This window comes from Felis catus, chromosome B1 (genome assembly GCF_018350175.1).
Source record: "Felis catus isolate Fca126 chromosome B1, F.catus_Fca126_mat1.0, whole genome shotgun sequence".
NCBI classification, from domain to species: Eukaryota; Metazoa; Chordata; class Mammalia; order Carnivora; family Felidae; genus Felis; species Felis catus.
The window spans coordinates 114,807,568-114,833,322 of NC_058371.1; the positions used below are offsets into that span (position 1 = coordinate 114,807,568).

Sequence of the window (25,755 nt, forward strand, 5' to 3'; positions counted from 1 at the left end):
CTCATCATCGTGACACCCAAACATGCACTTATACGTTTCCAAACATGCCCTGGAAGGAGTCATTACCTTTTTTGAGAACTGCTATTCTAGAGGGACCATCTTTATTAAGAAGCAATGTAGTTCTTGGGGCACCTGGGTGGCTCAGTTGGTTAAGTGACCGACTCTTGGTTTCAGCTCAGGTCACGATCTTGTGGTTCATGAGATCGAGTTCTGCATCGGGCTCTGTGCTGACGGCACCAAGCCTGCTTGGGATTCTCTCTCTCCCTCTCTCTCTACCCCCCCCCCCCCCGCCACTAGTGAGCGTGTGTACACACACTCTCTCTCTCTCTCAAAAATAAAGTTAAAAGAAAAAAGAATGACTCTTTGTCTTTGAGAGTACTCAAAGATGAGACATATTAAGCCTAGTGGAAGAGAGAACACAAAAGGGATGTTCAGCACAGTTTGAATCTTTCCCTGATGAATCCCAGTATCAAAATGCCCAAGCTCACTATTCAGGGCTCAAGTCAAAAGGCAGAGCTACATCTCTGCAAGTAGCTGAGCAGAAAGGAGCTCTGCCTTGAAGCCACCTCTTCAGCCAGGCTCACAGTTTCTAAAGCTGAAATAGAAGGTAGACGTACGGGGCACTGGGTGGCGCCCAACTCTTGATTTCAGCTCAAGTCGTGATCTTGAGGTTCACGGGATCGGCTGCACACTGACGCCTGCTTGGGATTCTCTCTTCTTCTCTCTCTGCCCCTCCCCCGCTCACGCGAGCACATGCAACGCATCCTCTCTCCCTCAAAATAAATAAACTTTAAAAAAAAAAAAAAGGTAGACATATAAATTCAAACAATAACCTTTCCGCTACACACTGGACAAGGGCACTTGAGTCCATGTCTACAAAACGTAAAAACTACATCGCAAACAAAAAAGATAACAGTAACAGAACAAGCCCTTACACCAAACCGACATAAGATCTGTTCAGAGAAAAGCTCTAACTCATCATTGCCTAAACCCACATCCTTCTCTGACAAAGTATTCAAGTCTGAACACTACTTTGGTGTTGTCACAGGTCTTAAACTGGCAGAACTTCCTTCTACTTCTGAATTTGTTCTCCAGAAACTAACAGTGTTTTGGTGAGGTCAGAAAAGAAAAGATACGGGGTATTTGCCCTTCTTTAGTGCTGAAACATAGAGAAGGAGAATTTTCTTAACCTCATTTTACACACAGAATGACTGAGGCACTGAAAGATGAGAAGCAATGTTCTTTGGTGGGAGCTCCAATAAACTCCATAAACTCCAGATCTCTTCTTCCTGATCCAGCACTTTGGTCCCCATTCCGTAAGTCACAGATGCACATTACTAAAATGACAGACACATCCTGTTGAAGAATCAAGCTCCCCCCTCTTTCCGGTCTCCCTCTCATCTGAGCCGACCCACTGCGTTGCTGGGTCTGCTGTCAACTGCAGAGGAAGAATCTGGTCAGAAGGAGATGTATTTACACTCTCTTCTTGGGCACGTTCTTTATCTCTTTGAAATGATTATATTAAATGGATGTGGGGCTAAAGTTAGACCATATCTTCCAGTCAGGATGGGCTTCTTAGAATCCTTCGGTAAAGCAAATGTGAAACTCTGCATTAGGCTCACAAACATCAGAAATAATTCCATCTTTGCCAGCTGTTCTCCCATACACACGCGCTTCCCTAAAAATGAGATCAGAAAAGAAAGTTGACACTATAAATACCACCCTGTTTCCTATCTCAAGAAGGGCAATTGGCAATGGTATATGACATATCTCAATTAAGTGTTTTAAATGCAGATATAGAGAGTTTTAAAACAAAATGGTCATATATACCTCATGGCCTCCCAAAGTATATGCTGGTCCGAATTTCTACACACTAAGTTCACATTTTAACTCCTACTCATGAAAACTTATCCTCATTCTAGACAGGAACTAGAGACAGATCTAGGCAACCCTGTCTCCTCCATACCTTCTTATGGCTTTCCTTTGGTCTCAGCTGGAAGATTAAAGAGAGAATGAGTCAGAAGACAATGTTTGGAGCATTCCTTTCTATAGACAGAACCCTACATGTGCTCATACAGGTTTCTAAAAGAGGGACTGGTGAGATTAGCAAACCCAGCCTCTCAGCCACCAGCACAGCAGAAGGTCACAAGTTGCTCTTAACTCCAACAATTTCCTGGGACTCAAACAATCACTTGGGCAGCTCAGAAAGGAAGATTTCTAGTCATATCTCAGGATTTAAAACCAACTGCTTTCATTTCGTTTTTAAAATCTGAAATAAATGCAGGGGGCTGCATTTAATCTCAATTATTTACCTCTTCTCTTATGTTTGCTTGTCAAGATGGAAATGTTTTTAAAACAGTTTTATCATGAAATAATAAAAGATTCTTTTAGTCTTCCCTCTTCAGTTATGCCATTTAGAAAATAAAAGTTTAACTGACCTATCCCAAAAGGAATAAATGTTTCTTTTTTAATAAGTTGTCCCTGATCATCCAGAAATCGATTAGGGTAGAAATCATCCGGTTTCTCCCAAATGGCTGGGTCTCTGTGTACTGACCACAAGTTGGGTAATATCACTGTGCCTTTAGGAATGGTATATCCTTGGAGCACTAAAACAAACAAAAAAACCAGTGTCATTCAACTAATAGTTCGCGGTAAACATCACTATCTGAAAAAAAAAAAATCCGGTTACATATCTAGCTACTTAATTTGTGGAGACTAAACACTGAGGTACTTGAGGGTTGGGACAAGATGCTATCCACACCATCTCAGGACCCCAGCCTGAGACGAGGCACAGGAACTGCTTTAATAGACACAGAGTTAATGAATCAAATCAAACCATTAAAACATTATAATTAAGAGAAAACACTGAAACAGAAATCCTAGGACATTCCAGGTAAACTTCCCAAAGAATTACAAATTCCTAATATAGTTGACCCTTGAGCCATGTGGGGGTTAGGGGCACTGAGCCCCTGCATAGGTAAAAATCTGCATATAACTTTTGATTCCCCAAAACTTAACTCCTAATAGCCTACTGTTGACTGAAGCCTTACCAATAACATAGGTGATTAACAAATATTTTTGTATTATTTACTGTATTTTTATAATAAATAAAGTAAGCTAGAAAAAAGAAAATGTTAGTAAAAAATCACAAGAGAGGGGTGCCTGTCTGACTCAGTCAGGAGAGCATATGACTCTTGATCTCCGGGTTGTGACTTCGAATCTCACATTGGGTAGAGATATTACTTAAAAATAAAAGTCCTTAAAATAAAAAATTAAAAAATAAAAACTTTGCTTTAAAACAAAAATCATAAAATACATTTACAGTATTGCACTGTAAAAAATTGGCCTATAAAAGGACCCATGCGGTTCAAACCTCATGAGTCAACTGTATTTTATGGTAGTAAATGATAAAATAATGAGTATATGTATATTTTTTATGCATTCAAGATATACCTAACTTTTTCTTAATTTCTTCCATATTTCTAGGCGATACAGTTCATTCATGAATTTTTTCAAACTACTGCAAAACTCTAAAACTTTTCCCAATACATTTATTGAGAAAAGTCCATGTGTAAGTGGACCCACTGTAGTTCAAATCCATGTTGTCCAAGGGTCAACTGTACAGGGAAGTCAACACTGCTTTTACCACTGACAAGTTCATGTGCACCTTAAACAACACCCAAGATACTGCACACACAGTGCATCTAACTAGCACAAGAAAAACCATGAAGTGATCCAATATCATTTATAAGTTCTTGCCTCTTACAACTGTCTTATAACCATAGTTAAGCTCATTACATCATGGGCTATCTCCAGAGGAGGGAAGTACCTTGTTCTGAGGAATTTTACATAAAGTCTGAGTGCTTACATGTCAAAGACATGACCACAAATGGACACATTTCAATGTAGGTGTGAAGTTGACACAGGTGCCTTTAGAATCAGATGGGCTCTTCTAATTCTTTAATATTTATGCTTCAGTTGTAGAACTCTAAGAGGTAAGGTAGGATAATTCCCAGTTAAAATGCTTAATTTCATTTTAGGCTAGCTCTTCTGACCTCCAAGAAGACTGAGAGGTAGGTGCCTTTGTTAATTCTGGAGTTTTTTCTGCCAATACAGCCATCTTAAATGGCAGCGTAATTTGTCTGACAATGTAAGTGTGCATGCTCTGAAGTCTAGAGAGCTATTTATAAAACAAGCTGTGCTGGAATACCAGGATGTGAAAAATGGACAACTGAGGGCTGAAGCATCCACTGGACATTTAATTATCCACAATACAACGTTACACCCTCAGGAGAATCAAGCTGGGCAATGGTCATCACGCCCTCACCTAAACTTCTTTGGACTGGAAGGCTGGGATTCCCTCAAGGGCATTCAAAGGAGAAAGACACTGGACTTGCCTGTTTTCTCTGAGGTCATATGAGGAATGGCAAGTGGCACCACCACAGTCAGCCTCTGCACCTCCATGATGGTGGCTTCTGTGTAGGGCATCTGGGCCTTGTCAGTGAGGGAAGGGACTCTGTCAGCACCAATGACCCTTTCAATTTCTTCCTGAACCTTTTCTATTAAAAATAATTAAAAAAGGAAAGAATAACAAAGAATAAACCATAAGATAAGCCAGAAGAGTTGAGACTGCCTTCTTATGCATACTTCCCATATGTGTGTCATACACACAAGCGATAAGTTGGCAGTTTGGACCTGACTCAGCCTCAGAGCATAAAGCATTGGTCATATATTCCAAGTAGAGGCAGTTAGTCCCAGGGACCCTGTACCCCCTGTGACTTTGAAGGATAGCAGAACAGATAGAAGGGTAAAGGAGAAAGCATTCTGGATTCAGGAGTACTCTCAATCATTCTTTCATACGGACACTTGTTTTGACTCTCTAAGCTTGTATGTGACAACGTGAGTTATCCCAACAGGGCCGCCAGTGATCCCTGCTCCTTGGTGTTTGCGTCCTTGTACAGTCCCCCTCCACTCTGTACTAAGTTGATCTGTGTGACCAACAGAGTAAAGGAGAAGTGACACCATGTCAGTTCTGAGCTTAGGTTATAAAAAACACTGTAGCTCCTGTCTTGATACTTGTTCTCTCTTGGGTCACTCATTCTGGGGGAAGGCAGCTGCCAAGTCAAGCAGCCTTGTGGAAAAGTCCAAGCGGTGAGGCCTGCAGCCAATAGTCAAGTGCATGAGTCATCTTGGAAGTGGATCCTTCAGTCTCAGTCAATCCTGCAGATGACTGCAGCTTCAGCCAACATCTTGACTATAACTTCATGAGGAATCCTAAGCCAGACCAGCCAGGCTAAGCTGCTCCTGGATTCCTGATCCTCAGAAACTATGTAAGATCGTAAAATGGTGGTTGTTTTTAGATGCTAAATGTTGGGATAATTTGTTACTCAATAGTGAACAATAATGCAGAAGGCATAATCTCATTTATAGTACACAAAAAATGGCCCCTCAAAGATGTCCACACCCTAACCCCCTGGAACCTATGAATATGCTCCTTTATGTGGCAAAAAAGACCTCACGGCTGTGATCAGATTAAGGGCCTTGAGTAGGGAGGATTACCCTGGATTTTCTGGGTGTGCGCTAATTACTTGGGTTTTAAAATTGGAGAACTTTCCCCAGTTGAGTTTAACGTTAGAGGGAGATGTGACTAAAAGAAAATGATCACAGTGCTTCAACATCGCTGGGTCTGAAGATGGACAAGCGGGGCCAGGAGCCAAGGCAGCTGGAAATGGATTCTCCTCTAGAGTCTCCAGAAAGGAAGGCAGCCTTGCCAACATCTTCATTTTAGCCCAATGAGACCCAGAAGTTTAAGATAACAAACTTGTGTTGATTTAAGTCACTAAGTTTGTGGTTATTTGTTATAGAAGCAGTAGAAAAGTAATATATACTGTCCTCTTTTGTATTCTTCCATTATGAACTGCCAGACACTCTGTGAAAGTCACAGAACTTCTCTGGGTCTTCGTTCTCCAGTTTCAAAACAAGATGACTGGGTTCAGACAATCATTATGATTCCCTTCAGCTCTAAATTGTCCTTCTTCTCTAAAATTCTTCCTCTCTCTATATTTCACACAGAATCAGACCTGTAGAGATTTAAAGCAGGGGCAAGCAAGTATGACATTAGTCCCACTGGGAGTTTTTCTGTTAATACCTTACCAACTCCCTATGAGGTTCAAGGATTTCCATTTTGTTTCCCAGCCTGAAGACATTGCTTAGAGCTAGAAGCTACAGCATCACCAAAGTTGCTGATACTGATTTAAATAGTCTGGCTTTGGGGAGCCTGGGTGGCTCAGTCAGTTAAGCATCCGACTTTGGCTCAGGTCATGATCTCTTGGGTCATGAGTTTGAGCCCTGTGTCAGGTTCCGTGCTGACAGCTCAGAGCCTGGAGCCCGCTTCGGGTTCTCTCTTCCTTTCTCTCTGCCCCTCCTCTGCTCCCTCTCTGTCTCTCAAAAATAAACAAACATGAAAAAAAAAATTAAATAGCCTGGCTTTGCCTGAATAAAGGAGACATCTGTTAATTACCTTGTATGTCGGGGTTCAGTGACATATAAAGAAGGCACCAAAGCAAGGAGTTAGTTGTGGTATCAGTTCCAGCAATGAAGAGATCCCCAATGATATAAAATAAATAATCTTCATTAAAGCTACTATTGCTATTATTTTTTCTCTCCTCGTCCACGTGGAGAAGGTACATGTCTATGAAATCCTGAGGATTCTCCACATCCAGAGACTCTCGATGGTCTTTGATGATTTTTTTAAGGAAAGTGGTAATATCCTTTTCAATCTGTCTTAATTCTTTAAATGGTCCAAAGGGAAGATAATAAAGCCAGGAGCATATGTTGACCAGGAGGAGCTGGGTGTTGAGACAGATTTCTAACGCTCGTGACATAAGATTGAGCATTTTCTTAAACTCACTATTGGTATAATCAAAACGCTGGCCAAAGCACAGGGAGCAAATGATGTTAGAGACAGCATTGTTGAGAATGGGGAAAGGGTTGAAGGGGTCTTCTCCATGCTTCTGCATTTCCTCTTTTATATATTTAAACTCCTCAATAATCTTGGGTTCCAAGCTAAGTTTTCCCAAGCCAAAATGACGAAGAGTTGAATGAGAGAACTTCCTCTGTTGTCTCCAGACTGGACCATAATGTGCAAATACAATCCCTGCAAAAGGACACCAAGAAAAGGTAAGAGAGAGCGATGCCTGATAACACTTAAAAGGACTTACAATGAAGTGTGTCCTGTATTTGTCAAGTCACGTGTGCACAGTTCATCTACATACAGGTAGAGATCACCAGCCAAGAAGAATGATTAGCGAAATTTAATTATCAAGATAGCGTATGTTTCTAATAATAAAAATCCTATACAATATAGCTTATAGATAGGAACCCCCAGTGAAATGAAAAGCAATGAATTTCAATTTTTAGAGTTAGTGTAAATTTCTTTTTATTTATTTTAGTCTTAAATTTTTTTAAATTTATTTAAATTCAAGTTAGTTAACATATAGCATAGTATTGGTTTCAGGAGAACTCAGTGATTTATCACTTACATACAACACCCAGTGCTCATCCCAGCAAGTGCCCTCCTTAATGGCCATCACCCATTTAACCCATCCCCCCACCTACCCCCCCAGCAGTTTGTTCTATGTATTTTATCTATTCATTCATTATTATTTAATTTACATCCAAGTTAGTTAACATATAGTGTGATAATTATTTCAGGAATAGAATTTAGTGATTCACCACTTACATGTAACACCCAGTGCTCATCTGAACAAATGTCCCCCTTAATGCCCCTTTGCCCATTTAGCCCATCCCCCCACCCCAAATCCCTCCAGCACTCCTCAGTTTTGTTTTCTGTATTTAAGAGTCTCTTATGGTTTGTCTCCCTCCCTGTTTTTAACTTATTTTTGCTTCTCTTCCTTTATGTTCATCTGTTTTGTATCTTAAATTCCACATGAGTGAAGTCATATGATATTTGTTTTTCTCTGACTTATTTCGCTTAGCATAATACCTTCTAGTTCCATCCACATTGCTGCAAATGGCAAGATTTCATTCTTTTTGATCACTTAGTAATATTCCATTGTATACATAAACCACATCTTTTTTTATCCATTCATCAGTCGATGGACATCTGGGCTCTTTCCATACTTTGCTATTGTCAATAGCACTGCGATAAACATTGGGGTGCATGTGCCCCTTCGAATCAGCACTCCTGTATCCTTTAGATAAATACCTAGTAGTGCAATTCTTGGGTCACAGGGTAGTTCTATTTTTAATATTTTGAGGAACCTCCATACTGTTTTCCAGAGTGGCTGCACTAGTTTGCATTCTTATCAGCAGTGCAAAAGGGTTCCTCTTTCTTTAGCGTAAATTTCTGAATCTTATGTTTCATAAGAGTAAATCCAGGCTTAAAAAATATTTCAGGCTGGGGGCGTCTGGGTGGCTTAGTTGGTTAAGCATCTGGCTCAGGTCATGATCTCGTAGTTTGTGGGCTCAATCCCTGCATGGGACTCTGTGCTGACAGCTCAGAGCCTGGAGCCTGCTTCAGATTCTGTCTCCCCCACTTGTACCCTGTCTGTCTCTCTCAAAACTAAACAAATATTAAAAAAAAAAAATTTCAGGCTGGATATACCCATATTCTAAAGATTCTGAATAGAAGGAGGCAGGGACAATACCTGATTGTGCTATTAAAATCCCAGCATCTGGCATCATTCTGAGTATACAGGAGGAGCTTGTCAAATATTAGCCAAATAAATCAACAGTCCCACTGGACTATAACACTCACATCAGTTTGGAACCGAATAGCTGGCAGGTAATCTAAAATGTCTGTCGTCAGCAACAGCCCTAATTTAAAAACATCTGAACTCAAAAGTCGTCCACAACTATACCTCATTTGATTCTCACTTATGTTATACATCTCCCACCATCAAACCCAACAGAATTGTTCCCAGATGTATCAATTTGTTTTCAAATATTCCTTATTTCCTGTCACCTCTTTCACCCTTTTATTTTCCATGGTGCCCTTTATTGTTCCAGCTAGTTCTCCTTCTTTGCCATTTTTAATCTACTTCATTTCTGCTATCTTTGAGTATCACTTATTTAACAAATATTTCTGAATATTGAGTCAGTGCCAGGGACCGGGATGCTGTGAATCCAGCTGAGGATGAAATACAGACCTTTCTCTGTGGTTAAATCTTATCACAATATTTAATACCTTTACAAAATGCCTCTCAATGTAAACTGGTCAAATGAATCAGGCGATTTATCAGCTCTGCTTTTATCCTTGGACTCTGCCACACATCTGCTCAAATCTGCTGCTTCTAGGCCTTCTATTCAGGTGTGTGACGACCTCTGTGGGGCATCATTAAGGAATTATTTTAGATTCTCCTGTGCTGAACCCATTTCCAGGATTCTACTTCTTCCTCTTTCTTGTTTCCTTCCCTTCTTTTGCTAAAGCAAAAATGCATGGGCAGCAAATTTCAAAAGATTTTTTTAGAAAATGTGTTTATTCTACCTTTTCTACTTCCTCAGAATTTTGAAGACATTGCTAAGAGTGGTTTGGAAGTCATAAAACACGTACTTTGTTAATATGACTAGACTTGCCAAATTACTCTCCAAAGTGCTTAGAGCTCATTGTCTTAATTACTGTTACTTTATAAGACAGAAATAGACTTCACAGTGAGTCTTAACATCTAATAGGGAAGTCCCCCCTCCTTATTCTCTTTCAACATTGCTTTTTAAATTATTCTTGGCTCTTCACTCTTTTATAAAACTTTAGAGTCAGCTTGTCAAACTCTATTAAAAAAAACTTTGAGGTTTTCATTGGAATTGCATTTAATTTATAGATTTGAAACTGTCTTCCTTCTGATAATTGAAACTGCTTGCAATAAAAAATAAATCCAATTTTGGTTATATAGTGTTTTTATGTTTTTTTTTAATCGATGGATTTGGTTTCTTGTATGTTTTCTTAAATTCATATTCATAAATGAAATGGCCAATAAAATTCGTTTTTCTCATAATGTACTTGTCTGGATATACTGGCCTTCTAAACTAATCCAGGGTATATTCTTTCTCTCTGGAAGAATTTGTGTAAAATTATGTTCCTTCTTTTTTCTTTTGAGTTTATGCTTTTATTCTTTTCCAGATGCATAAAGTTGGCCATCTAACTTATTACTTTTCAGACTTTTATCCTAATACATAACTTAGGGAGCTACATTTGCCTCTGGGTACCTTATTAGCTGCAGTCCACAAGTACTGTTTGCAAGTATTTTCATTATAATCTTAAGTTAAAATTTTTTTCTATTATGATTTTTTGCCACCTAAATTAATTTGTCTTCTACTGATTTTTGACGTTAATGAGGCTTGCTTTTTAGCCTAGTATGTGATAGATTTTAATACAATTTCCAATAAAATTCAGAGAATTTTTATAGACTCAATTGTGGGGTACAGGGTTCTCTATATGTCCAACACAAAAAACCTGATAACCATTGGAATCAAATGGTACATTTGTACAAAGGTACAAAATCAAATTTTGTATCCTTAGCAAATTTGATCTTCCTGCTCTCTCAGTTATTCAAATGCTTATGTTAAAATATTTTGCTATAATAGTACATTTATTGATTTCCTTTGCAGTTCTGTAAGTTTTGCTATAGAATTTTGCAATGTAGCTGCTTATATCTGTTAACTTATCTTTGCTGTCAGATACCTATATATGCTAGAGAACACTGTTAGGTATATGCAAGTTCCAAATTATTATATCTTCCTCTTCCTGTTCTCATCATGTAATTCACTAATTCTTAATAATAAGGTTTGACTTAAAGTATATATTGTCAAAAAGACATCAGCTTTTCTTTTAAAAATATTTTTTTAATGTTTATTTATTTTTGAGAGACAGAGTGTGAGTGGGGGAGGGGCAGAGAGAGAGGGAGACACAGAATCTGAAGCAGGCTCCAAGCTCTGAACTGTCACCACAGAGCCCGAGGCAGGGCTCGAACTCACGAACCTCGAGATCATGACCTGAGCTGAAGTCAGATGCTTAACCGACTGAGCCACCCAGGTATCCCAACAGCTTTTCTTTTTAAAGTATTATCTTGGTATAACATTTTCCTTTCTTTGACTTTGAATTTTAATGTACACTTATGTTTGGGGATTTCTCTTTTTGGAGGGAGGGTATGTCTCTTTTACAATGACATACATTTGGGGACACCTGGGTGGCTCAGTTCGTTGAGCGTCCAACTTCGGCTCAGGTCATGATCTTGCAGTTCATGAGTTCAAGCCCCACGTTGGGCTCTTTGCTGACAGCTCAGAGCCTGGAGCTTTGGATTCTGTGTCTCCCTCTCTCTCTGCCCCTTTCCTGCTCATATTCTGTCTCTCAAAAATGAATAACTGTTAAAAAAAATTAACATACATTTGAATTTTTAAAAAATCCATTCTAGCAATCTATCCTTTAGTCAATTTAGTTCATTTATATTTAATATAATTATGAATTTATTTCTAATACATTATTTTGAACTTTACCTGGCTGTATCTATTCTTTTTTCTCCTTCCTTTCTTGCCTTCTTTTGTATTAGAGAAACAAAGTGAATACTCACCCTTAAATTTTTAACACAGTTACTTAAAGTCCAGAATAATGATCAGCAAGCTTTAGCCCACAGGTCAAATCCAGCCTGCTGTCTCTTTTTATATGGCCAGTCAGCAAAGATGAATTTTTGCATTTTTAAATGGTTGGGGAAAAAATCAAAACACCATTTCATGATATATGAAAAAATATGAAATTCAAATTTCAGGGTTTATAAATAAAGGCTACTAGAACACAGGAGTTAACAAGCCACTATAATTCATTCACATATAGTCCATGGCTGCTTTTGTACTAAAATGGCAGGGTACTTGCAACAGGGATTGGAAGTAGCAGAGAACACTTTCTCTGCCAGAGTCCAGGCCAAGACAGACAATTTTCCTTATTTTCTTTTGCTAGTGGCCAGGTTTGTTGGGTGTTCCTTGTCAAACTCAATCTCACACTCAAAGGGAAGCTCTTCAAGAGTCTTCTGTCTACAGCAACTTTTCATCTTGTGTGATGCAAGATCATAGATCTCTGCCCTCACTCCACCCACTTCACATCCCTGGCCAAGAAGTCATTTAAACCCAAGATTGTTCAGGGCACCTACTTTGTTTTTTGGCACCTACTTTCTGTTTTTTGGCACCTACTTTCTGTTTTTTGAAGGGGTGGGTATGGTGAAAAGGGACAGTCTAACTATATTGTGTATGCATTTCAAACAATCACTGTTCCAGCCCACTGGCTCATACCCATCTCCTGTTACCACTGGTATCTCCAATTCCTGAGACTTTCTGGGGTTCTGCAGGATAAACTGTCTCACACTCCACTAGTACCTGCCCCCAGTGTAGACCAATTAGGGGTAGTCATCCTCCACTCTATGAAGTCATTTGCCAATCCGATGTCTACTTTTTGTCTTCCAATGTTGTGGCACAGAACTGTAGATCCATTTCATCCTGGGTGGAGTGTGTGCTTCTGTTAAAAGTCCCGCTGGTTTGAGATGGCAAACCAACACATGAAAAAATGCTCAACATCACTCATCATCAGGGAAATACAAGTCAAAGCCACAATGAGATACCACCTCACACCTGTCAGAATGGCTAACATTAACAACTCAGGCAACGACAGATGTTGGTGAGGATGCAGAGAAAGAAGATCTCTTTGTACTGCTGGTGGGAATGCAAACTGGTGCAGCCACTCTGGAAAACAGTATGGAGATTCCTCAAAATATTAAAAACAGAACTACCCCCTGACCTAGCAATTGTACTACTAGGTATTTACCCAAAGGATACAGATGTGCTGTTTTGAAGGGACACATGCTCCCCAATGTTTATAGCAGCACTATTAACAATAGCTAAAGTATGGAAAGAGCCCAAATGTCCATTGATGGATGACTGGACAAGAAGATGTGGTATATATATACAATGGAGTATTACTCAGCAATCAAAAAGAATGAAATCTTGCCATTTGCAACTATGTGGATGGAACTGAAGGGTATTATGCTAAGTGAAATTAGTCAGTCAGAGAAAGACAAATATCATATGACTTCACTCATATGAGGACTTTAAGACACAGAACAGATGAACACAAGGGAAGGGAAGCAAAAATAATACAAAAACAGGGAGGGGGACAAAACATAAGACTCTTAAATTTGGAGAACAAAGGGTTACTGGAGCGGTTGAGGGAGGGTTGATGGGCTAATTGGATATGGGGCATTAAGGAATCTACTCCTGAAATCATTGTTGTACTATATGCTAACTAATTTGGATGTAAATTAAAAAAATAAATTAAATTTTAAAAAGTCCCTCTGGTTTGGTATGTGATTATCAAGACAAAAAAGAAATGGAAATGTCTTAACCATTCCTGAAACTAGAACACTCCCTTTCATAAAGCCCCGTAAACTATTTCCTAGGCAACCACAGCTTAGTCACTCTTCCTGCATTTAACCATGGCCAACTCTTGCTGCTTTCAGCATTCAGAGGCTAAGCATTGTTAGGTCCCCTTCTTTTTCCTTAGAAAGATCCAGTCTCTCACTCTAATTTCAGGATTTGATACTAATTTTAACTGTCATCTAATTTAAGATATCACATACGACATCTCTGCTTTGCTCTATTTCTTAAGGAACTTTATTTTTCTGTTATTAGGTTCTCAGTCTTTATGATCTACTCACCATCTTTTAAACTACACATATATATTTTAGAAATATTTTATCAAGTAAAACACCCCTTTACTATCGGCTTTTCCAATATTTATTCAGAGTCCCCTATATACAAGTTACTTAGGGCATATTGATTTAAAAGAGCCATCGTCGGGGCGCCTGGATGGCTTAGTCGGTTGTGCGTCCGACTTCGGCTCAGGCCATGATCTCGCGGTCCGTGAGTTCGAGCCCCGCGTCGGGCTCTGTGCTGACAGTTCAGAGCCTGGAGCCTGCTTCAGATTCTGTCTCCCTCTCTCTCTGCCCCTCCCCGGCTCGCACTCTGCCTCTCTCGCTCTCTCTCTCTCAAAAATTAATAAACATTAAAAAATAATTTTAAAAGAGCCATCGTCTCTCTTTTTAAGATGTTAGTCGTTATGGGAACTTAACCAACAATCCAATACACTGTTGTATGTTAGATTGTATTGAAGTTACATATTGTATTGAATGCTGTATGTTGGATTGTACTTTGGCTGCATAGTTGGAATGTACATACAGTAGTGAATGTTTTATGTTGGACTGTATTGAATGTTGCATTGTTGGGATGCACTGATTCAATGTTGTATGTCAGAGGTGGACTGAAGTTGCAGTGTAGACAAAGGAAGGAGCGCCGTGTCAGCTGAGGAAAGGCAGCACTTCTCAGAAGAAAGGACACCTGAACTGATGCTGCATTTGTAAATAAAGATGTGCATAGGGGTGCATGGGTGGCTCCGTTGGTTAAGCATCTGACTTCAGCTCCGGTCATGATCTCACGGTTTGTGAGTTTGAGTCCCGAATCAGGTTCTCTGCTTGTCAGCGCAGAGCCTGCTTCAGATGCTCTGTCTCCCTCTCTCTCTGCCCCTCCCCAGCTCGTGTGCACACATGCGCACTCTCTCTCTCAAAAATAAATTTTAAAAAAATTAAGAAAATTAAAGATGTGTATGAAGGTACATTTTCGAAAAACAACTTGAGCAAAGTTAAAGAGGCTGTTTCAAGAAGGGCTAAATTATTATTATTTTTTCTTTCTCAAGTTAGCTAACATACAGTGTAGTCTTGGCTTTAGGAGTAGACTGCAGTGATTCATCACTTACGTATAACACCCAGTGTTCAGCCCAACAAGTGAAGAAGGGCTAAATTATCTTTAGAGGGAAATCAGGTTTAGATAAGGCAAGGAAATGGAGAGAACCTTCTCAGAAGAGGCTAATGTTTGAAGACTGTGACAACAGGTTGACAGGTGTGAAGTGCAAGACAAAAGAGGTGGCCAAAGAGACTGCCTGAGAATGCTAGAATGAGAGGCATGGACAGAATTAATGGCCCAAGGCTTTGAACTTTACAAAACACTAATGTTTTGGAGCCAGAATGACTTATGGTCCTAGGAGCGTATGAAAGAGGTTCAGGCACATCCTACAGTTGTTAACATCTCCATTCTTAGCCCTGAAAAGCAATGGTATCTGTGGATGTGTACAAAGACTTCACTTCAGGGAGGATAATAACACTAAAAAATAAAAATGCCTCCAAAGCAAAAATGAGGACTCTTGGGTGGGAATGACAAAAATATATCCTTAAGTAGGTTTGGCAAAGAGGCCAATTAGGCTGCACAACCAAAAACAAACAAACCAACCAACCAGGAAGAGCTAGGGGTCATCACCTCAGAGAAGACTAAATGCCACACATCTCTTTCTCACTGCACCCATTTTCAAATGTTTTCTGCCTGACTTCACTTTTTCCCACTGCAAACTAGCTTTTCCAAGCATCAGGAGCTATCTTCAGATGCCTAATCTCCCATTTTCCCCACCAGAGAGAAAAGGCCTCTATTCTTCAGATCTGACTTAAAAAAAAATGCTGGGGGAGGATTCAAATGCTTCAGTCAGGTATCGCCTGGTGATACCAATTTGGAACACCTTAAGTTTATTTTGTGACTTGAGGTTTCCAGACCATGCCATGAACATAAATTCTTGAGTTCGGTGCCCAGCCTACAAACTAGCCACTGGTACAGAGGTAAGATATTCTGATCAAGTCACCTTTGATCAGGGTTCTAACCCTTGCCTAATCACTGCTGTCAGAGAAGGGAATTCATATAAAGACATGGCATCTCACGTTCCAACCACAGTTAGTGGGTACAAGTGAGTGGCGAGGACGAAGAGCTCCTCAAAAGGGAGTCTTCTACAGAGGAACAGGTGCCACACAGTTGAAACAAAAATCCACTTCAAACCAAACACGGCATAAGCTAAACCAACTGTGATAGATTCTCACAAAGGAATGTTGTACAGCTCTTAGGATCTTTGCAGGAGAATAATAATGCAGAAACATGTTCAGAAAATTTAAGTGACAAAAACAATTTTAAACAATTCTGAAAACAATTTTAAAGGGTGTGAATACAATTCCATTTTAAAGAAGCAAATACACTGTTTAAAAATGCATGCACATTTTTGCTTTTAATTCCCTTGCCTTTGGGGATGTGTCAAATAAGAAATTGCTGCGGCTGAGGTCAGAGAGGTTTTTTCCTGCTTTCTCCTCTAGGGTTTTGATGGTTTCCTGTCTCACATTCAGGTCCTTTATCCATTTTGAGTTTATTTTCGTGAATGTTGTAAGAAAATGGTCTAGTTTCATCCTTCTGCATGTTGCTGTCCAGTTCTCCCAGCACCATTTGTTAAAGAGACTGTCTTTTTTCCATTGGGTATTCTTTCTTGCTTTGTCAAAGATTAGTTGGCCACATGTTTGTGGGTCTAATTCTGGGGTTTCTATTCTATTCCATTGGTCTATGTGTCTGTTTTTGTGCCTATACCATGCTGTCCTGATGATTACAGCTTTGTAGTAGAGGCTAAAGTCTGGGATTGTGATGCCTCCCGCTTTGGTCTTCTTCTTCAAAATTACTTTGGCTCTTCGGGGTCTTTTGTGGTTCCATTCAAATTTTAGGATTGTGTTCTAGCTTCGAGAAGAATGCTGGTGCAATTTTGATTGGGATTGCATTGAATGTGTAGATAGCTTTGGGTAGTATTGACATTTTAACAATATTTATTCTTCCAATCCATGAGCATGGAATGTTTTTCCATTTCTTTGTATCTTCTTCAATTTCCTTCATAAGTTTTCTATAGTTTTCAGCATACAGATCTTTTACATCTTTGGTCAGGTTTACTCCTAGGTATTTTATGCTTCTTGGTACAATTGTGAGTGAGATCAGTTTCTTTGTCTTTCTGTTACTTCATTATTAGTGTATAAGAATGCAACTAATTTCTGTATATTGATTTTGTATCCTGCAACTTTGCTAAATTCATGTATCAGTTCTAGCAGACTTTTGGGGAGTCTATCGAGTTTTCCACGTATAGTATCATGCCATCTGCAAAAAGTGAAACCTTGACTTCATCTTTGCCAATTTTGATGCCTTTGATTTCCTTTTGTTGTCTGTTTGCTGATGCTAGCACTTCCAACACTATGTTAAACAACAGCGGTGAGAGTGGACATCCCTGTCGTGTTCCTGATCTGAGGGAAAAAGCTCTCAGTTTTTCCCCATTGAGGATGATATTAGCTGTGGGCTTTTCATAAATGGCTTTTATGATGTTTAAGTCTGTCCCTTCTATCCCGACTTTCTTCAGGGTTTTTATTAAGAAAGGATGCTGAATTTAGTCAAATGCTTTTTCTGCATCGATTGACAGGATCATATGGTTCTTATCTTTTCTTTTATTAATGTGATGTATCACATTGATTTGCTAATGTTGAACCAGCCCTGCAGCTCAGGAATGAATCCCACTTGATCATGGTGAATAATTCTTTTTATATGCTGTTGAATTCGATTTGCTAGTATCTTATTGAGAATTTTTGCATCCATATTCATCAGGGATCTTGGCCTGTAGTTCTCTTTTTTTGCTGGGTCTCTGTCTGGTTTAGGAATCAAAGTAATGCTGGCTTCATAGAATGAGTCTGGAAGTCTTCCTTCCCTTTCTATCTGGTAGAATTCCCCAGGGAAGCCATCTGGTCCTGGACTCTTATTTGTTGCAGATTTTTGATAACTGATTCAATTTCTTCGCTGGTTTTGGGTCTGTTCAAGTTTTCTATTTCTTCCTGTTTGAGTTTTGGAAGTGTGTGGGTGCTTAGCAATTTGTCCATTTCTTCCAGGCTGTCCAGTTTGTTGACATATAATTTTTCACAGTATTCCCTGATAATTGCTTGTATTTCTGAGAGTTGGTTGTAATAATTCCATTTCCATTCATGATTTTATTTGGGTCATCTCCCTTTTCTTTTTGACAAGCCTGGCTAGAGGTTTATCAATTTTGTTTATTTTTTCAAAAAAACAACTCTTGGTTTCATTGATCTGCTCTACAGTATTTTTTAGATTCTATATTGTTTATTTCTGCTCTGATTTTTATTATTTCTCTTCTTCTGCTGGGTTTGGGGTGTCTTTGTGTTCTGCTTCTATTTCCTTTAGGTGTGCTGTTAGATTTTGTATTTGGGATTTTTCTTGTTTCTTGAGATAGGACTGGATTGCAATGTATTTTCCTCTCAGGACTGCCTTTACTGCATCCCAAAGCATTTGGATTATTGTACTTTCATCTTCATTTGTTTCCATATTTTTTATAAATTTCTTCTCTAATTGCCTGGTTGACCCATTCATTCTTTAGTAGGGCTAAAGACAAAGGCAGTACATAAAAATACCAATAATGGCTATCTCAGAATAACAATGATCCCAAATGGCTTTCAATTCTTTTTGGAAAGAATTGAAAGGAATTCTTTTTTTTTTTTTTTTTTCCTCTTCCACATGTTTTACAATAATAAACATAAAGTAAAAGTACTCAAATACATTAAATTTGATGCAATTTACATCCATCACATATAAGTTTTCTTCCTCCTGACATAGAGAAGGTGCTATCTACCCAGTGATTACATTTGCCCTTTCCTTCCACGGAGTCATAGAAGTGTTCCTTTTAGTGGGAATTCAGGCCCTCTTGCTACGAGTACATAACTATTTCAAATACCTATTTTACTGCACTTACTACAAGATTTGGTATCCTGTTTTTCTTATTTTAGTTTAGTTTAGTTTAGTTTTGAGAAAGAGAGACAACGCACACAAGCAGGGAAGGGACAGAGGGAGAGGGAGAGAAAGAATCTTAAGTAGGCTCCACACCCAGAGCAGACGACCCTGAGATCATGACCTAAGCCAAAATCAAGAGTCAGACACTCAACCGACCAACCGAGCCACCCAGGCTCCCCTCCTCATTCATTTTTTTTTAAATTTTTTTTTAACATTTATTTATTTTTGAGACAGAGAGAGACAGAGCATGAACGGGGGAGGGGCAGAGAGAGAGGGAGACACAGAATCGGAAGCAGGCTCCAGGCTCTGAGCCATCAGCCCAGAGCTGACGCCAGGCTCGAACTCACGGACCGCGAGATTGTGACCTGAGCTGAAGTCGGACGCTTAACCGACTGAGCCACCCAGGCACACCCTCATTCATTTTTAAATTCCCCAGATGAACTTTCATTTTCTATCTTCATCTCCTAATTTCATTTTGCATCTTTTTCCCCTTTAAAGTAGTCAGTACTGACTGATCTATACTCTGCTCTTAAATTTCTTCCAAATTTCCTTTTATGTTCCATTTTTTTATGGCTCTGCAATTTGCTTTCACTCTTGCTCCAAGTTTCTAGCAATCTCTTAAAATTAGAAATAATGTAATTTCTGGGGCGCCTGGGTGGCTCAGTCAGTTGAGCGACAGACTCTCAATTTCAGCTCAGGCCATGATCCCAGGGTCATGGGTTCAAGCCCTGAATTGGACTCTGAGCCAAGCATGGGGCCTGCTTAGGATTCTTTTTCTCTCCTCTGCTCCTTGTCCCTGCTCATGCTGTCTCTAAAATTAAAAAAAAAAAAAAAATCTAATTTCTATCAACAGAGAAATAGATAAATCAACTAATAACAGCTGGAATAGAAATGGTACTTTAAATATATGACATATATAAGTTTTTAAAAAACATACCAAATAAAACTATGCATTGTTTATGAATGTGAAGCAAATCTGAATGGTAGATAAAGAAATTTATATGCTCTCTGAACTGTATATTTGAAATGTTTTATAATAAAAATGTGATGTACACAAACCTTTTAGAAGAACCTTTGACCACACTTAGGGTAAAGCACTTTTGGTAGCCTTGACTCTGACTTTGTAGCTTTATTTTCTATTCCTGCTCAGGAAAGAATCAGGTAGACTGATGAGAATGATGGGCATAGCTAATGTAAAATACCTTTATGGCATATCTAGCTTACTAGAGTTTTTATTGGCTTAAAAAGAACATCAACTTGCCCAAGCATATTTTGAAAAATTCAAATATAATAACTTCCCCACATTCTAGAACTTTTTGGCAATGTGTTAAGTCAAGTATTTCCAGCCTGTCTCTGAACATCACTGTTTATAAAACATTCCTTTCTCTGCTAGTCTCACCAACTTTAGTACCAATGTTCTTTAAAAATCTTTTAAATTATTTTTTAAATTTTTTGAGGGAGAGAGCATGTGTGCGCAAGTGTGTGAGTGGAGGAAGGGCAGAGGGAGAGGAAGAGGGAATCCCAAGCAGGCTCCACGGCCAGTGCAGAGCCAGACCCAGGGCTCGATCTTACCACCGTGAGTTGGATACTCAACCGACTGAACCACCCAGGTGACCCTAAAAATATCTTGTACTAAATATTTAATAATGCTATTGACCTCTAATTCCTAATACTGTTTCTCTTTCTCCTATACACATTTCTCTTCTAGACAATTTCACATTTTCTAATTCTGCCATTGGAAACAGTAGCCAAACAGCGTGAACACTCCTCAAGTAGTGCTGAGCTGCTCAGCCTCTAGCTCTCATGGCCTCTCCTTGAGGCTGATAACTTCAGGCTATCCATTTCTCGATTTGTGACATCTACTCAGAATTTGTCTGGTCCCTCATCCTTTGATGGGCATCTTGAAATAAGCTCATATTCTCCCCTTTTATTCTTCACCTTTGAACAATTTCCATTAAAAAAATTCCTCAGCTGTCTCCATTTTCCTATTCAGATGACCTGTTCTCTACTCTAAGTTAGCCCCACAAGCATCTCCTTTGCGACCTATGGTTCTTCCTTTACCTTCTCTTGTCAACTGCCTCCACCACAGCAACTTTTCTCAGCTCACAGCACACTGCCCAACACACCCATTACAATACCAGACCAGCATCACCTAAAGAACCCTAACTGTCTCTTGGGAGAATGAATGCTTTGGTTGAGATGCTGAAACACCCAGTTACCCCAGGCTCCCAGGCCTTTCCTACATAAAGATCTAATAATAAGCTGTGATTCAACTAATACTTAGAAACTGTCTTATTATAGGGGCAGCGAGGTGGCTCAGTTAGTGACGTGTTGGCTCAGGTCATGATCTCAAGGTCCTGAGATCGATCCCAAGTCAAGATCCATGCTGAGCATGGAGCCTGCTTAAGATTCTTTCCCTCCCCCTCATTCTGGCCCTCCCCCACATACACACGCTCATGCACACGTGCACTCGCACTCTCTCTCCCTCAAAATAAAAAAGAAACTGCCTTATTACAGATTTTTGAGCAAACCATATATTCACCAAGAAGGACCTCAAAGAAGAAAATCTAATTCACACCTTAAAAATATCTAGAGGAAAAGACATGCAAGAAAATTACAGTATAATGTGTTACGTGCATCAACAGAGGTTTGTATGCATAGATTCATTCTTTTTTTTTCAACGTTTATTTATTTTTGGGACAGAGAGAGACAGAGCATGAACGGGGAAGGGGCAGAGAGAGAGAGGGAGACACAGAATCGGAAACGGGCTCCAGGCTCTGAGCCATCAGCCCAGAGCCTGACGCGGGGCTCGAACTCACAGACCGCGAGATCCTGACCTGGCTGAAGTCGGACGCTTAACCAACTGCGCCACCCAGGCGCCCCTCATTTTTTGATTACCTATTCTGTGCCAACTAGTGGGGATACAGTGGGTAACAACATGAACCAAACCTTTGCCCTCACAGAGTTTATATTCCATTGGTAGGTGGGGCTGGTAATAGGCTAAATATTTTCAAAGTGTTTAATGAGTGAAATATGAAAGAGATAAAATAAGTTGTGATATTGAGCAGTGTCTAAAATAGGACTGAAAGGTGACAATTAGCCTGAGAGAGGATAAGGAGTCAGTCATATGAAAAGTTATTCTAGGCCCAAGGACAACAAACCCAGTAGACTGAGGCAGTCACAAGCTTGCCAGGAATCTGCTTAATTTTTCTAGAGCAGGTTGAAATGTATGAGTCAAGGCAGAATGGAGAGAGAGAGAAAGTGAGAAAGGCAGGCAGGGCCCAGATTCTTCCAGGCACAGTAGGTCCAGGATGGAGTTGGAGGCAACTGGTTTCAGCTGGGGAGCAACATGGTTTGATTCATGGTTTTTTTTGTTTTGTTTTGTTTAAGTTTATTTATTTTCAGAGTGAGAGAGAGGAGAGATAGAGAGTGCAAGTGGGGGAGTGGCAGAGAGAGAGGAAGAGAAAGAGAATCCCAAGCAGGCTCTGCACTGCCAGCCCATAGCCCAACGTGGGGCTTAAGCCCTTGAACCCTGAGATCATGATCTAAGATGAAGTCAGAAGCTCAACATCTGAGCCACCCAGGCACCTGTGATTCTTGGTTTTTAAAAGAGATCCCTTTGGCTGATGTGTAGATAAAAAACTCGATGGGACACCTGGGTGGCTCAGTCAGTTAAACGTCTGACTTTGGCTCAGGTCATGATCATGCGGTTCGTGGGTTCGAGCTTCATGTCAGGCTCTGTGCTGGCAGCTCAGAGCCTGGAGCCTGCTTCGGATTCTGTGTCTCCCTCACTCTGTCCCTTCCCTGCTCACACATACACACACACACACACACTCTCTCTCTCTCTCTCTCTCTCTCTCTCTCTCTCTCTCTCTCTCTCTCAAAATAAATAAACATTAAAAAAATTAAATAAATAAAATAAAATAAAATAAAATAAAATAAAATAAAATAAAATAAAATAAAACTGGAGTAGAAGCAAGTAGGCTAGGGAAGTGGCTTCAAGTATGAAATGAAAATGATGGTACCTGGCATGAAGGTGCTGACAATGGAGATCAAAACAAGTGGATGGATACAGAACTGTCTCTGCAGAATTGACAAGACCTGCTGACTGACTGGCAGGGGGTGGGAGGGGAAGGGGCTTCAGCCCAAACAGTGGTGTCATAGAGAAAGGGTAGCTCCCCTCTCCCTGGCAGAGAGGTATGTTGGGGAACACATTCTCAAAGAGGTGACATTTAAGTAGGTTTGAGAAACAGAAAATAGCAAAGATGACGTGGAAAGATTGGAACCTCGTTCATTGCTGGTGGGAATGTAAAATGGTGCAGACACTGTGGAAAACAGTAGGGTAGTTACTCAAAAGATGAAATACAGAATTGCCATATTATCAAGCAATTCCACCTCTGGGTAACTACTCAGAAGAATTGAAAGGAAGGACTTGAATGGATATTTGTATATGTACCGTGTTCATAGCAGCATTTTTCATAATAGTGAAATGGCAGAAGTATCCAAGCATCCATCAGGGGATAAACAAAATGTGTTATATACATTCAACTGAATAGTATTCAGACTTAAAAAGGCAAGCAATTCTCACACATGCTACAACATTGAAAAAGCTTAAAACATGGGGCTAAGTGAAAGTGTCAGTTACAAAAGAATAAATATTAGATGATACCAATCATATCAAGTACCTAGAATAGTCACATCCATAGAGTCAGAAAATAGAACAGTGGTTGCCAGGGGATAGAAAGAGGAAGGAGGGTTTTTTCTATTTTTTGTTTTAAATTTTTAATTTTAAATTTTAAGTAATCTCTACACCCAACGTGGGGCTCAAACCTACAACCCCAGGATCAAGAGTCACATGCTCTATGAACTGAGCCTTCAAGGTGCCTGCCTAAAGGAGGGTTTTTTTTTTTAATTTTTTTTCAACGTTTTTTTATTTATTTTTGGGACAGAGCGAGACAGAGCATGAACGGGGGAGGGGCAGAGAGAGAGGGAGACACAGAATCGGAAACAGGCTCCAGGCTCTGAGCCATCAGCCCAGAGCCCGACGCGGGGCTCGAACCCAGGGACCGTGAGATCGTGACCTGGCTGAAGTCGGACGCTTAACCGACTGTGCCAAACTTTTTTTAAAGTTTGTTTAATGGTACACAGTTTCAGTTTTGCAAGATGAAAAGTATTCTGGAGATAGTGGTAATGGTTTCATAACAATGTGAATGACCTAATGTCACTGAACTTAAAAATGGTTAAGATGGCAAATTTTATGTGTATTTCACCACGATGTGTTTAAAAAGAGAGAAAAGAAAAGAAGAGAAAACAGGAGTTTTCCAGGCAGCCATGAGGCTGGAAGAGAATTCTAGGTAGAAGCAGCAGCATGTGTGACGGCATGGAGACCATGGGTTACGAACTGTGACATGTTCTTCAGTGGGACATTTAAAATATTATGATCATCACTGCTATTCATTAAAATCCTGAGGGAAAACTCTGGCTTAATCAGATTCTTAAAAGCCTGAATCTTTTTATGTCGCAGTCCACATTCTCCTAGATGTCAGTTTCGTGGTAAAGACCCGCTTCCAGGCCCAAGATTGCAAAATTCTGTAGCCCCAGTTGTGATAAGGGCAGTGAAAAAGTACTTGTGCAAAGAAACTGGTTCCAAAAGGGAGCTAACTTGGAAAGGGAGTGACAAAAAGCTTCCAGAAGGAGAAAGACTGATGAAAGGCAATTAAATTAACATATGAACTCAGACAAAAAAGTCTGGGACCTATGCCAGCCAGGAAGACAAAGGGTAAGACTGATAAACAAAGGAGGTGGGAGGATTGGGTTAGGGAGAGGGTAAATGTGGATAGTATGTTTCCCAACCATCAAAACTGCCCAACTTGGACTTCTATAAGCAGAAATCGCAGAGGTTGCAAACCCAGTAAACTAGGTTTGCCAATAGGCTCCTAACACGTTTTCTGGACTTTCTATCTTATGGGGAACTATCTTCTTAAACGCTTTCATTCAGAACACAGAAGGTGTAATGAATATCCCCGCCTCCATCTAACACAGCCAAAGGCCTTGTTCTGGAAAGGACAGACAGGAAAGATAGAGCCTGGCTTTCACACGTCTCCACCCGCGCCCCCGTCCCCATTTCCCTTCCTCAACTTTCCAGTGGGTTTCCCACTTCTTATCTTGGAATAAGAACGAGTCCCTCATCCATCACAGCTCGATACGATCTTAAAGGCACCAGGAAAAGGAGGCGTTGCCGCCGCCCTCCTACTTTGGGGCTGCCTGCGGTGAGCCGGGCTGGGTGCGCGCGGCTGCAAAGGGCACAGGAACCACAGCCCGGTGCACCTGGCGCCCCATGCGCCGCATCGGCGTTCACACGGCCCGCGACCCTCAAGGCTCCGGCGGCCGAGAAGCGGCTCACCCTTCTCCTTGGTTACGAGGGAGACGAGCGGCACCCGCGGGCGGTCGCTGAAGATCTCGGCCTGTTGCACCAGCGCCTCGCGCACGCTTTGGAAGTCGCTGAGGACCACCACCAGGTAGTGGCCGATGAAAAAGCTGAAGACGTTGCCGTATACGCGGGCCAGGTCGGCCAGGTACAACTGCGGGCCCAGGGCCGAGGGCTCCACTCCTGCGGCCCTCGCCCGGCGCTGCAGCCAGCTCTTCCGTCGGAGGAACGGTGGCAGCAGCACGAAGCCGAAATTGCCCACCACGGGCCAGGGCGCGGGTCCGGGGGGGATGCCCCGCGCCCGGTGCCGCCACAGCCAGCTCCAGCCGAGGAGCGCCGCGAGGCCGAGCAGCAGCAGCGCGCCGCCGGTGGAGTCCAGCCGCAGCAGCCCGGGAGGCGCGTGCAGCAGGCGCAGAGGCCAGGGCGAGACCTCGGCCGGGGGCTGCGGCAGCCCGGGAGAGGCCATGGCCTGCGCGCCGGTGTCACCAGCCTCGACTGCACCGGCTCACCCGGGGCTGACCCCTGGGAGAGCGCAAGCAGACACCGGCCGGAGACGCCGCCTGCGGAAGACTAACTCCACGGGA

General features: G+C 40.9%; 1 protein-coding gene across 3 annotated transcripts; it reads right to left on the reverse strand.

Moving 5' to 3' along the window:
- Window positions 1-1,140: 1,140 nt before the first annotated feature.
- Window positions 1,141-25,755, reverse strand: CYP2U1 (cytochrome P450 family 2 subfamily U member 1). 3 transcript variants are annotated; one of them, XM_023252875.2, is made up of 6 exons: window positions 25,148-25,755; window positions 6,521-7,156; window positions 4,398-4,559; window positions 2,439-2,606; window positions 1,967-1,993; window positions 1,537-1,678 (listed from the first exon to the last, which is right to left on the reverse strand). In XM_023252875.2, exons 1-5 carry the CDS (start codon window positions 25,635-25,637, stop codon window positions 1,971-1,973), a joined length of 1,479 nt encoding a protein of 492 aa, XP_023108643.1. In that variant the 5' UTR covers window positions 25,638-25,755; the 3' UTR covers window positions 1,537-1,678; window positions 1,967-1,970. The 3 variants fall into 3 exon arrangements, with proteins under 3 accessions (XP_019684690.2, XP_044911962.1, XP_023108643.1); XM_019829131.3 differs by lacking the exon at window positions 1,967-1,993 and having other exon boundaries at window positions 1,141-1,678; window positions 25,148-25,747; XM_045056027.1 differs by lacking the exons at window positions 1,967-1,993; window positions 4,398-4,559 and having other exon boundaries at window positions 1,141-1,678; window positions 25,148-25,748.